The 12,236-nt window shown below is 48.2% G+C and overlaps 1 protein-coding gene across 1 annotated transcript in view; it reads left to right on the top strand.

The window, feature by feature from the left end:
- The window catches only part of TRPM2 (transient receptor potential cation channel subfamily M member 2), a 114,449-nt gene that overhangs the window by 71,755 nt on the left and 30,458 nt on the right, over window positions 1–12,236 (top strand). Inside the window, exons 13-19 of the mRNA XM_007947303.1 lie at window positions 607–736; window positions 1,028–1,173; window positions 2,228–2,340; window positions 5,011–5,224; window positions 5,661–5,779; window positions 6,439–6,571; window positions 7,053–7,224. Coding sequence (XP_007945494.1) covers window positions 607–736; window positions 1,028–1,173; window positions 2,228–2,340; window positions 5,011–5,224; window positions 5,661–5,779; window positions 6,439–6,571; window positions 7,053–7,224 — 1,027 coding nt within the window. The remainder of the gene's footprint in view (window positions 1–606; window positions 737–1,027; window positions 1,174–2,227; window positions 2,341–5,010; window positions 5,225–5,660; window positions 5,780–6,438; window positions 6,572–7,052; window positions 7,225–12,236) is intronic.

The following is a 12,236-nucleotide window of genomic DNA, read 5'->3' as shown; positions in this document are numbered from 1 at the left end:
AAAAAAAAAAGAAAGAAAAGAAGGCCAAGAGTGTGTTCCCAGGCTCTGACACCAATTCCACATCCTGGGCCAATCCCATCCTTAGAACCTGGCCAGTAGGGCTCTTACCAGGCCATGCACCTCAGGGGCCTGTGGTCTAGGGAGACTTCCTGGAGATTTGTGTAGCCCCTTTGATTCCTGGGACTAGTTAGGACTGACTGTGCCACTGAGACAGGCATCCTGACCGTAGACTGGGGCATTTGTGGGCCCAGTCCCTGTTTCTCCCCTTCAGGATACTCTCTGACCTCCCACCATGCTGGGATTGACCAGACACCCATGGAATGCTGGGACTTGTGCCTGCAGGGCCATGCTGAGCTCTGTTTTAGGCAGGCAGCCTGAAGAGTAGACTATTCTCACTGGGCAGTGTAAAGACAGGGCAAAGATGTGACATATTTCTTTGGAGTAACTCAAATTGTTTATATAGATAAAGTCACAAAGAGTTACTTGCCTAGCAACTGGTACTATGGGATCTCTGCTTTTATCCCTTTGGGTAGTGTGCTGGGGGTCCCCAGCTGGATAGAGCCTGGTGTACCCTCCAGGGTCCTCACTGTAGCCCCTGGTCCCCAGAGCCAGGACTGCATAGCAGCAGCATTGGCCTGCAGCAAGCTCCTGAAGGAAATGTCCAAGGAGGAGGAAGACACAGACTGCTCGGAGGAGATGCTGGCACTGGCAGATGAGTATGAGCTCAGAGCCATTGGTGAGTGCTACAGCCCAGCCTGGCACATGATCATCTGCCCTTCCTCCCTGGATGTGAGCCCTGTGGGGACCCAGGCCACCCTGGGTCTTCTTAGCCCCACCCCCCTCACCCTGGGTCTTCCTCCTTGGGCTTTGGTGCCTTGGGATGTCAGGCCCACCATTCTTCCTTCTGATAGTCTTGCCACCTTACCGTTATCCAGAGGAGCCATCTGGAGTGGTTGCCCGCTAACACTGTTGTAGGGCTGTGGAGTGTCCACGTGTGTTCTGATGAGCATCCTCCTGCTCCACCCAGGGGTCTTCACTGAGTGCTACCGGAAGGATGAAGAGAGGGCTCAGAAGTTGCTCATCCGTGTGTCTGAGGCCTGGGGGAAGACCACCTGCCTACAGCTTGCCCTTGAAGCCAAGGACATGAAGTTTGTGTCTCACGGAGGTGTCCAGGTGGCCAAGGGTCCCTGTTCCCAGGACAGGTTTCTGGATGCTTCTGGAGAACACAGCCCCTCATCCAAAGACAGCATGCATTTCAGATATCAGTGACTCAGGATAGTACCTGATTGCTCCAGGCCCAGAGGAATCTTTCCTCTTGTTTTGCAGGAAACTAGTTAAGCAAAAGCAGGTGGCTGGTTAGTCTTGAAGGGCAATGTTCCCATTCAGAGCATCAGGCATTTTTCCCTGGGGATCTCAGGCAGCCAGGTGTCTGTCCCCTCATCTGCATTTAATGTGTGTCCAGCCTTCACTCTATGTACGGAGCCTCAGAATAGACAAGTGGGGAGGAAGGGTGCAGAACATCCCTGGAGCAGCTGGGTGCAGGGAGTTCCTAGAGGCGGCTGCTCTAGTGTTGCCTGGGCAACTGTAGTAGGGCCTGGAATGCAGCAAGTGCCCCCTCAGATGAGGTGTTTCCTGGAAATGTGACTTCATGTCATCCCCGATTTACACTGAGAACCACCAAGGGTACTGGGGAGCATTCTCATTCCTGCCCTACAGAGCTTAATGAGGCCAGCTCTAAGAACCTGTTGCATGGGCTGGGAGGCTCCAAGAAACAGCATCCTGCAGCTGGAGCAGAGATGGGATCTAGCGTCTAAGCTTGAGTTTGAGGCCTAGCCCAACCTTTGTCATTCACCGTGGGAGGTCTGGCCAGCTCTGCCACCTCAAGCCCCTCCCTTAGCATGTGGATGTTGGTGGGCATCTGGCCTGCCTGCCTGCCTTATGATGTCAGGCTCAGAGAGCACTATGACTGTGAGAAAAACTGTGACAGTGTGTGTGATATGATGTGAATGTCACATGAACAGAGAGTGACTGTGTGTGAATAGAGCAGACATGTCTTCCCACCCCAATGTCACCAATGCAAATGCACAAGCCTTGCTTCTGCCTGGCCAAGGGCTGCCCCTACCACTCCTGGGAGGGCAGTGGCATGGGCATGGGAATGGGTGTGAATGGTGGAGGTGTCCTGGGTGGTAGAGCACTCTTCTAATGCTGTCCCTCTGTCTGTCTGCAGGCCTTCCTGACCAAGGTGTGGTGGGGCCAGCTCTCTGTGGACAACGGGCTGTGGCGGGTGATGCTGTGCATGTTAGCCTTCCCCCTGCTCTTCACCGGCCTCGTTTCTTTCAGGTGCTTGCTGGGCGGCAAGAGTGGGAAGCTGTGCAGGAGGGGAGGCTGAGGTGACTTGAGCCCTGGAGTCTTAAGACCCTCCTTCCCCAAACACCCTTGTTGGGAATAAGTAACGTATGTCCATATGGTTCCAATGGAATCTTGTAGCACTGGAGATGTATGGGATCAGGATTTGGGAAAGAAGGAGCTCACACTTAGGATGCACCAATTGTGCACTGGCCATTGAGCATTCATGGTGGGCCAAGCACCCACTGTATATCCACACTGCACTGAGCACCCACAATGAGCCCGCTATCCACCATGCACTTAGTATCCACCATGCATCAAGCACCCACCAAGCACCAAGCACCTGTCATGCACCAACAACACTGTACACCAAGCACCATGCTTATTTTGTGGGTACCATCACCTTCCTCCCCTATCAGGCCTTGAAGACCAGTGTCATTATTCTGTCCCATGCAAATACCAAGGTGAGGAGGAGGGTGGTTGGATACAACGTGCTGGCACACATCTGTACAGATGGTCTGCACAGAGTTACTAGCCCACAAGCATGGGGGCAGGTGGGAAACTGAATCTCAGGGGCCAGAGAGAAGCAAGCCCATGCTGCCCATGTGACCACTCTGCTGTAGCCATGGTGCTGTGAGCACTGCCCCTGGCTTCCCCTGTGGAGAACAGTCCTTTCTGACTGCCCTCCCCACCATGTCTTATCTGGAGAATACCCTGCTGGCAGGTAGAGGGCATGTGCTAGGGGCTTGGTGCTAGAGTTGCTGTCTGCCAGCAGGTGCCAGGAGCATAGTGCTCAGAGAAGCTATCTCCTGAGTGTGACAGAGCTTGGTGCCACAGCTGGTGTCCCTTGTGGGTGATGGAACTTGGTGCTGGGGCCAGTGTCCCTTGCAGGTGAAGGAGCTCGTTTCCAGGGCTGGTATCCCCTTCAGGGTGACAGAGCTCTGTTTCAGGGCCGGTGTCCTCTGCAGATGATGGAGTTTGGTGCCAGGGAGGGTGTCCCCTGCAGGTGGCAGAGCTCAGTGCTGGGGCTGGCGTCCTCTGTGGGTGGTGGGAGTGTAGTTCTGGGCCATTTATCTAGGGCAGTGTTCTCACTCAGGTCCAGGCACCAACCAGCATGTGCTGCCCTAAGGCAGAGTGTGTGCCCTTTTTTGAGAGCCCCATAGTGTACGGCTGTGGAGGACATTTGGGAACAGCACCAACAGCCAACAGGGGCAGATGGCACCCTGACCATGTTTTCCAGGTGCCTGCCCCCACTAGCTGGACCTATCTCTCTTCTTGGCTACCTGGGGATGGGGGTGGCAGATAGGCTCAGTCCTCATGAGCACTCAAACCAAAACTGAAGTGTGGAGTGGGGGCAGGAAGCACTGTGGTAAATACTAGGCGGGGCCGAAAGTGCCTGACTCTTCTTCCCATAGGAGGGAGGTTGGCCAGACAGTGATGGGAGGCTCAGTGACCACTGGTGTTCTCCTTGGGCTCAGGCTGACCAGGCTGGGCCTTGTCTCTGCTCTATAGAGCCTGAGACACAGAGGCTCCATCTGAGTCTGGCTGGTCCTGGGGCCAGCCGCACAGCCTTTCCCACAGCTGTTGCTGGATGTAGTCCAGCCTCTGTGGCACTGTGAGGGGCTAGGTGCCCGAGTGGGCAGGGCATCTGGATTGAGCAGGGCATAGGAGTCCACATAGAATTGGATGGTAGACTGAGGCTCCAGAGCCAGCTTGCTCTTCCCACCATCCCAGGGAATGGCAGCATCTTGTTTGTCAGTAAGGCCCTGTTTCTGCCTGCATTCCTTATGATCCTTATACAGTTGTCCCAGGGCAGAATAGTTCACACTTGCCTGTCCCTTGCAGGTGAAGGAGCTCGTTGCCAGGGCTAGTATCCCCTTCAGGGTGACAGAGCTCTGTTTCAGGGCTGGTGTCCTCTGCAGATGATGGAGTTTGGTGCCATCTCATGAGAAAGAGCTGCCAGAACAGGGGCCTCATTTCTGGGTGGGCAGCTCAGGCCTGAAGGGTCACTGTCTGGCATCATAGCAAGGCTGGGACCTAGACCAAGCTGGGTCTTCATGTTGGGCTGGGGCTTCTGGTGGGAGGTGGTAACACTCACAGTACAGTATAAGATTCCCAAGTCACATTCTCTGAGTGTTCCTGAAGAACAGTAGGGGGTGAGACAGTGAAGGGACTGTAAGGTCCTGGCTTGATGCCCCCTTCCCTTTTCTTCTCTTCAGTTCTCTAACCATTGAGGTGTCACCCCCATCCTGCTATAATCTCCCTTCCCCTAGCCTTCTCCAAGATGTGACTTCCCAAGAACCTCACTGACTTTGGCCAGCATCTGCCCCAGCTTGTTTGGCTGACTCTTAGGACTTGGATGTTCGTTACAGACCCAGTGAAACCTGAGTCAGATGGCCATCTCTGGGGGTCTCCATGAGGACACCTTTTTCCTGCTTTGCCTGGCCCAAGGCCATCCCCTCCTTTGTCACTGGATGTGGAGGGATGGTCACTTAGACCAGGCTGTGTCCTGGCTCCTTCAACTAATGGTAGTGTGACTGGGCACTGTGTGTGACCCTTCCCAGTGATGCCGAGGCTCCCCAGGGCACAACACCTGGCTGTGCAGAGCTAGGGCTCTCCTCACTGTGCCCATAGTGCCCACTCTCACCATGCCCTCACCCACAGGAAGAAGAGGCTGCAGTCTGAGAATGGCCTGGCTCGTGTCTGTGCCTTCTTCAATGCGCCTGTGGTCATTTTCCACCTCAACATCCTCTCCTACTTTGCCTTCCTCTGGCTCTTTGCCTATGTGCTGATGGTGGACTTCCAGGCCTCTCCCTCCTGGCTTGAGTATGTCATCTACTGCTGGCTCTTCTCACTGGTGTGCGAGGAAATGCGGCAGGTGCGGCTTCTGCCCTCCACCCTCTTGAAGCCCTTGGTCTCGGCAGTCCCTCTCTCACTCCCTCCAAGCTTTTCACTTTTTCATGGAGACCTTTGGCCAAAGGCCATCTCCACTGAGCCCCACACAGTTGCTGTGATGTGGTGACCCCTGTATGCTGCTTACACCCTTCCTTCTCTCCCCTGTCTCCAAAGGGCATGCCCCATGTCTCTGCTTCTCCCATCCCACCCTTCACACCAGTAGCACCCATCTGTGACACTATGGGGCCTAGTGTGTCTTGTCTCTCTTCTGGGAAAGGGTTGTCACCACAATGTCCCCATGGTGCCAGCCAATGGACCTGACTGCGCTGATGGGACCCTTGGGCCTGGGGTGGGGGTGGCTGTTGGTCAAATTGAGAATAAAGCATCAGGTTACCCTTAACTGACTCTCCTCTCAGTAGCTCTTCTATGACCCTGATGGATATGGGGTACTGAAGATGGCCTCCTTATACTTCGGTGACTTTTGGAATAAGCTGGATATTGGAGCCATCCTGCTCTTCATAGCAGGGCTGACCTGCAGGTAAGGAGCCAGGAACCACTCTACCTTCTTCCCACACCCTGGGAGGCCCTCCTGGCCCAGGAAGCAGTCTGTGTTGGTGGTGGTGGGGGAGTCCTAGATCATCTGCCCTTTTTGAAGCTGGTCCCTCTCTGGCCCCTGCTTATTCTCCTATCACCTGTCCAGTGGGTGTGTGAGGAAAGCTACCATGCTCACTCTTGGATTGTTGGAAGGAGTAAAGGCAGGAAATGCTCAGGAGAGCTCACTGTAAACCACAGAAAGCTGTCCACATGCAGGGCCATTGACGTTGACTACTGAGCTTGCGCAGTGCCAGGGGCCTCAGGGCTCCCTCACTTCCCTCCCACCACCTGTTAAAGTCACCATGGCTGCTTCTCCAGGACTGACCATGAAAAAGGAGGGACCAGGCCAAGCCACCTTGTTTACCTGTCTGAGCTTTAGCTTCTGGAACTTTCTGAAGAAAAGCCCACTCCCCTTGGAAATTCTACCCTCTCAATCTCACACAAGTTTTTAAAACACTGGGTTCCAGGGTCCCCCAGAGCCCTTTGCCTGGACTGGGCAGGAGAAGAGGGGGCTGGTGCTTAGGGCTCCTACTGTCTCAGTACCACTGCCAGCTGTCTGGGGAGCAGAGAGCTGAGAGGGGTCTCTCTTTCCTGCACTGCCAGGCTCTTTCCAGCAACGCTGTACACCGGGCGGGTTATCCTCTCTTTGGACTTCATCATGTTTTGCCTCCGGCTGATGCACATCTTTACTGTCAGTAAGACGCTCGGGCCCAAGATAATCATCGTGAAGCGGATGGTAAGGGGAGGAGAGGGCCTTCATCTGGCCTAGGGAAAACCATGCTGGATGCAAGTGAGGTGGACAGGGCTTAAGCATACCCATTAGGCTCCCCTGTCCTCAACTTTGCCTTTAGGGTTCCCACCCTATGGAATGCCCTCCTCCTATATCTCCTCTTCCAGGAAGTGCTTTCTGATTTTCCTCTCTAAGTGTCCACAGCCTCTCTAAGTGTCTCCTGTCCACAGCCTGTTTCTTACATCTATTACAGCTTTTATAGCTTCCTCCCTTAGGTCATGGTTATGTCTGACTCCTCCTATACCTCATGGGGTGCTCAGCTCAGAGAGGGTGTCAACACACCTACTGTGTTCTGGAGGTCAGCCTTGATCTACTCCCTGAGGAGCTGCCTGGCTTTACATGTCTACACTGTTGGTGGCACTGGGTTCCCCACCATTGCTGGGGGGTGGGGGTGGGGTCCAGCTCACAGTGATGCCTGTCTCTGCAGATGAAGGACGTCTTCTTCTTCCTCTTCCTATTGGCGGTGTGGGTTGTGTCCTTTGGGGTGGCCAAGCAGGCCATTCTCATCCACAATGAGAACCGGGTGGATTGGATCTTCCGAGGGGTCATCTATCAGTCGTACCTCACCATCTTTGGGCAGATCCCAGCCTACATTGACGGTAGGAAGCTGGGCACCTGAAAGCAGAGCAGGGGACATGGGCTGGGAGGTCAGGGTGTATTTGGAAGGTGACCCTAGGAAGCAGAGAGGGAGGCAGGGGAGGAGGAAAGGCAACCAGAGGGTATGATATTGAGCTCATTGCTGTGAAACAAGGCTGGACTCCAGCAGGATCACCTAAAAGCTCAGGATGACAGAGGGAAAAGGCTAGCCCTCAGAGGTGTATACATGACCCACTTGAAATGAGAGGGGTCAGGATAAGACAAGCCTGAGCTGTCTCCTGCAACTGCAGCTGAGATCAGGTGTGGCTTGGAGAACTGGGGCATCTCCTGACATCTTTCCCCCTTCCCTGGACTAGATGTCCCTCTGCTTCCCTGCTTCCTTCATCCCAGTCCAAAATACTTCCTCCTTTTCTTGAGGGAGAGAACATTTTTTATATAGTGAGTTTTTGTTGTTGTTGTTAGCAGTATTATTGAGATATAATTTGTATACCATGAAGTTAATCCATATAAATTGTGTAATTCAATGGTTTACAGTATATTTACAGAGTTGTGCAACCATCACCATAATTGAATTTTAGAATATTGTCATCATTCCAAAAAGAAACGTGTTTCCTTAGAAGTCTCTCCCCATCTTCTCCAAACCTCTTCCTCTACCCACCAGTCCTAAACTCACTGCCATCGAGTGGATTCTGAATCATAGTGACCCCCATTGATCAATGGAGTGATTGGTGGGTTTGAACCACTGACTTTCTGGTTAGCAGCCAAATGCCTTATCCACTACCACTCACCAGTCCTAGACAACCACTAATATACCTTCTATTTCTATAGATATGCCTCTTTTGGACATTTTATATAAAAAGGATCATACGACACATAGTTTTTCTTCTGACTAGCTTCTTTCACTTAGCATAATGCTTTCAAATTTTGTCCATGTTGTTCCAAGAATCAGTCCTTCATTGCTTTCTGTGGCTGAATAATTTTCCATTGTATGGATATGCCATATTTTATTTATCTGTTTATTAGTTGATGGACATCTTGTTTTTTTCCACATTTTGGCTATTATGAGTAACGTTGCTTTGAGCATAATGAACAAGTTTTTGTGTTAGCGTATGTCTTTAATTCTCTCAGGTACATGTCTAGGAGTAGAATTGCTGGCTCATAAGATAACTTTATGTTGAGGATAGTGTTATGTTGTTGTTAGGTGCATTGAGTTGGTTCCAGCTCATAGTGACCCTATGTACAACAGAATGAATCACTGCCTGGTCATGCACCATCCTCACAATTGTTGCTATGTTTGAGCCCATTGTAGCCACTGTGCCAATCCATCCCATTGAGGTTCTTTCTCTGTTTTGTGGACCCTTTATATTACTAAGCATGATGGCCTCCAGGGACTATTCCCACCTGCTAACATATCCAAGGTATGTGAGACGAAGTCTCACCATCATCTCTTCTAAGGACATTCTGACTGTACTTCTTCCAAGACAGATTTGTTCATTTTCTGGCAGTCCATGGTATATTAAATATTCTTCATCAACATTATATTTAAATGCATCAATTCTTCTTTGCTCTTCCTTATTCATTGCCCAGCTTTCATATGTGTATGAGGGGATTGAAAATACCATGGGCTTGGGTCAGGTTCACCTTAGTCCCCAAAGTGACATCTCTGCTTTTGAACACTTTGTAAAGGTCTTTTGCAGCTGATTTGCTCACAGCAATATGTTGTTGGATTTCTTGACTGCTGATTAAATGGGCATTGATTGTGGATCCAAGTAAAATGAAATCCTTGACAGCTTCAATCTTTTCTGGGTTTATCATGATGCTGCTCAGTGGACTATTTGTGAAGATTCTTGTCTTCTTTATATTAAAGTGTAAAATATACTGAAGGCCATATGCTTTGATCTTCATCAGTAAGTGCTTCAAGTCATCTTCACTTTCATCAAGGAAGGTTGTGTTATCTGCATATCTCAGGTTGTTAATGAATCTTCCTCCAATCCTGATGCCACATTCTTCTTCATATAATCCAGCTTCTCAGATTATTTGCTCAACATATGGATTGAATAAGTATAGTGAAAAGATGCAACCCTGACACACACTCTTCCTAATTTTAAACCATTCAGTGTCCCCTTGTTCTGTTCAAACAACAGAACAGCCTTTTAGTCTATGTACAGGTTCCTCTTGAATATGAAGTGTTCTGGAATTCTGATTCTTTGCAATGTTGTCCATAATTTTTTATGATCCACACAGTTGAATGCCTTTGCATAGTCAATAAAACACAGGTAAACATCTTTCTGGTATTCTTTGCTTTCAGCCAAGATCCATCTGATATCAGCAGTGATATCCCTCATTCCATGTCCCCTTCTGAATCCAGCTTGAATTTCTGGAAGTTCCCTGTCAATATACTGCTACAACCATTTTTAAATTATCCTAAGCAAAATTTTACTTGTGTGTGACTTTAATGATATTGTTTGATAATTTCTACATTCTGTTGGATCACCTTTCTTTGGAATGGGCACAAATATTGATCTCTTCCCATCAGTTGGCCAGGTAACTGTCTTCCAAATATCTTGGCATAAACAAGTAAGCACCTCCAGTGTTGCATCCATTGTTGAAACATCTCAATGGGTATTCCATCAATTCCTGGAGCCTTGCTTTTCCCCAGATCCTTCAGTGCAGCTTGGACTTCTTCCTTCAGTACCATTGGTTCTTGATCGGGCCCAAGATAAACCTCCAGGAATAGCTGGACATCAATCAATTCTTTTTGGTACTCCATCTTCTTCTGATGCTTCCTACATCATTCAATATTTTGCCCATAAAAAACTCAAATGAAACTCACCACCATCGAGTTGATTCTGACTCACGGCAACCCCTCATTTGTTTCTAAGGCTGTAAATCTTTATAGAAGTAGATTGCTCCATCTCCCTTTCATAGAGTGTCTGGTGGATTTGAACCACTGACCTTCTGGTTAGCAGCCAAATGCCTTATCCACTACTCCACCAGAGCTCCTCGTTTTGCCCAGACTCCTTTCGGTATTGCAACTTAAAGCTTGAATTTTTTCTTCAGTTCTTTCAGCTTGAGAAATGCTGAGCGTGTTCTTCCCTTTTGTTTTTCTACCTCCAGGTCTTTGCACATTTAATTATAATACTTACTTTGTCTTCTCAAGCTTCACTTTGAAATCTTCTGTTTAGGTCTTTTATTTTGTCATTTCTTCCATTCACTTTAGTTAATCTCCATTCAGAGTCCTTCTGACATCCATTTTGGTTTTTTTTTTTTTTTCTTCTTTCCTGTCTTTTTAATGACCATTTGCTTTCTTCATTATGATGTTCTTTATGTCATCCCACAACCTATCTTGTTTTCAGTCATTGGTGTTCAATGTGTCAAATCTATTCTTCAGATGATCTCTAAATTCAGGTGGGATGTAATTGAAGTCATACTTTGGCTGTTGTGAACTTGTTTTAATTTTCTTCAACTTCAACTTGAACTTGTATATGAGCAATTGATGGTCTTTTCCACAGTCAGCTCCTGGCCTTGTTCTGACTGATGATAATGAGCTTCTCCATCACCTCTTTCCACATATGTAGCCAATCTAATTCCTGTGTATTCCATCTGGTGAAGTCCAAGTGTATAGCTGCTGTTTATGTTGTTGAAAACAGATATTTGCAGTGAATAAGTCACTGGTCTTTCAAATTCTGTCTTGCGATCTCTAGCATCATTTTTATCACGAACGCCATATTTTCCAACTACCAATGATTCTTGGTTTCCAACTTTCACATTCCAATCACCTGTACTCATCAATATATCTTGATTGGATGTTTGGTCAATTCAGACTGCAGAAGTTGGTAAAAATCTTCAATTTCATCATCTTTGGCTTTAGTGATTGGTGTGTAAATTTGAACAATATTGTATTAACTGGTCTTCCTTGTGGGTGTATGGATATTATCCTGTCACTGACAGCATTGTACTTCAGGATAGATCTGGAAACATTCTTTGTAACTATGAATGCCATGACATTCCCCTTCAATGTATTATTCCAGGTATAGTAGATCACATAATTGTCTGATATGAAATGGCAAGTACCTGTCCATTTTGGCTCACTAATGCCTAGGATATTGATCTTTATGCATTCCATTTCATTTTTCACAACTTCAAATTTTCCTAGATTCATACATTCCACATTCTGATTATTAATGGATGTCTGCAGCTATTTCTTCCCATTTTGAGTCATACCCCATTAGCATATGGAGGTTCTGAAAACTTTACTCCATCCACATTATTAAGGTTGACTCTGCTTTGAGGAGGCAGTTCTTCCCTAGTCATATTCTGAGTGCCTTCCAACCTGAGGGACTCATCTTCTGGCACTATATCAGACAATGTTTCATGGCTCTTCATTAAGTTTTCCAGTAATATATATCGGACAGTTTCACTGCTGTTCATAAGGTTCTCATTGGCCTGTTTTTTCAGAAGTGGATCTTCTTCCCAGTCTGTCTTAGACTGGAAGCTCTGCTGAAACCTGTCCACCATAGGTGACCCTGCTGGTATTTGAAATACTAGGGGCATAACCTGCAGCCTCACAGCAACATGCAAACTACTACAATATGACAAACTGACAGACAAGTTGTGGTATAGCTATTATAGTGAGTTTTTATTTCTGAAAATTAGTAATACTTGCAAAAAACTTTTTTCATCATACAATAGTACATGCTCATTGTTGAAGGATTTTAAAATTCAAGATAAATGTAAAGAAAGATGCTATCTGTAATTCCATCTCTCAGAGTTAACCATATATTCAGTATGTTTGCTTAGAGAATATACACTGATGTATTTCTTATGTTATATTACATAATTTGGGAGCTCTGGTAGTGTAGTGCCTAAAGCACTTGACTGCTAACCAGAAGGCTGGTAGTTCAAACCCACCAGACACCCCTCGGAAGGAAGATGGGGCAATCTACTTCCATAGTGATACTGCCTCGGAAACCCAAGGAGGGGTCACTATGAGTTGGGTCCGACTTGATGGCAC

Source organism: Orycteropus afer, unplaced genomic scaffold (genome assembly GCF_000298275.1).
Source record: "Orycteropus afer afer isolate SDZICR_OR568_19922 unplaced genomic scaffold, OryAfe1.0 scaffold00179, whole genome shotgun sequence".
Lineage (NCBI taxonomy): Eukaryota > Metazoa > Chordata > Mammalia > Tubulidentata > Orycteropodidae > Orycteropus > Orycteropus afer.
This window is presented reverse-complemented; position numbering and strand designations above follow the sequence as displayed.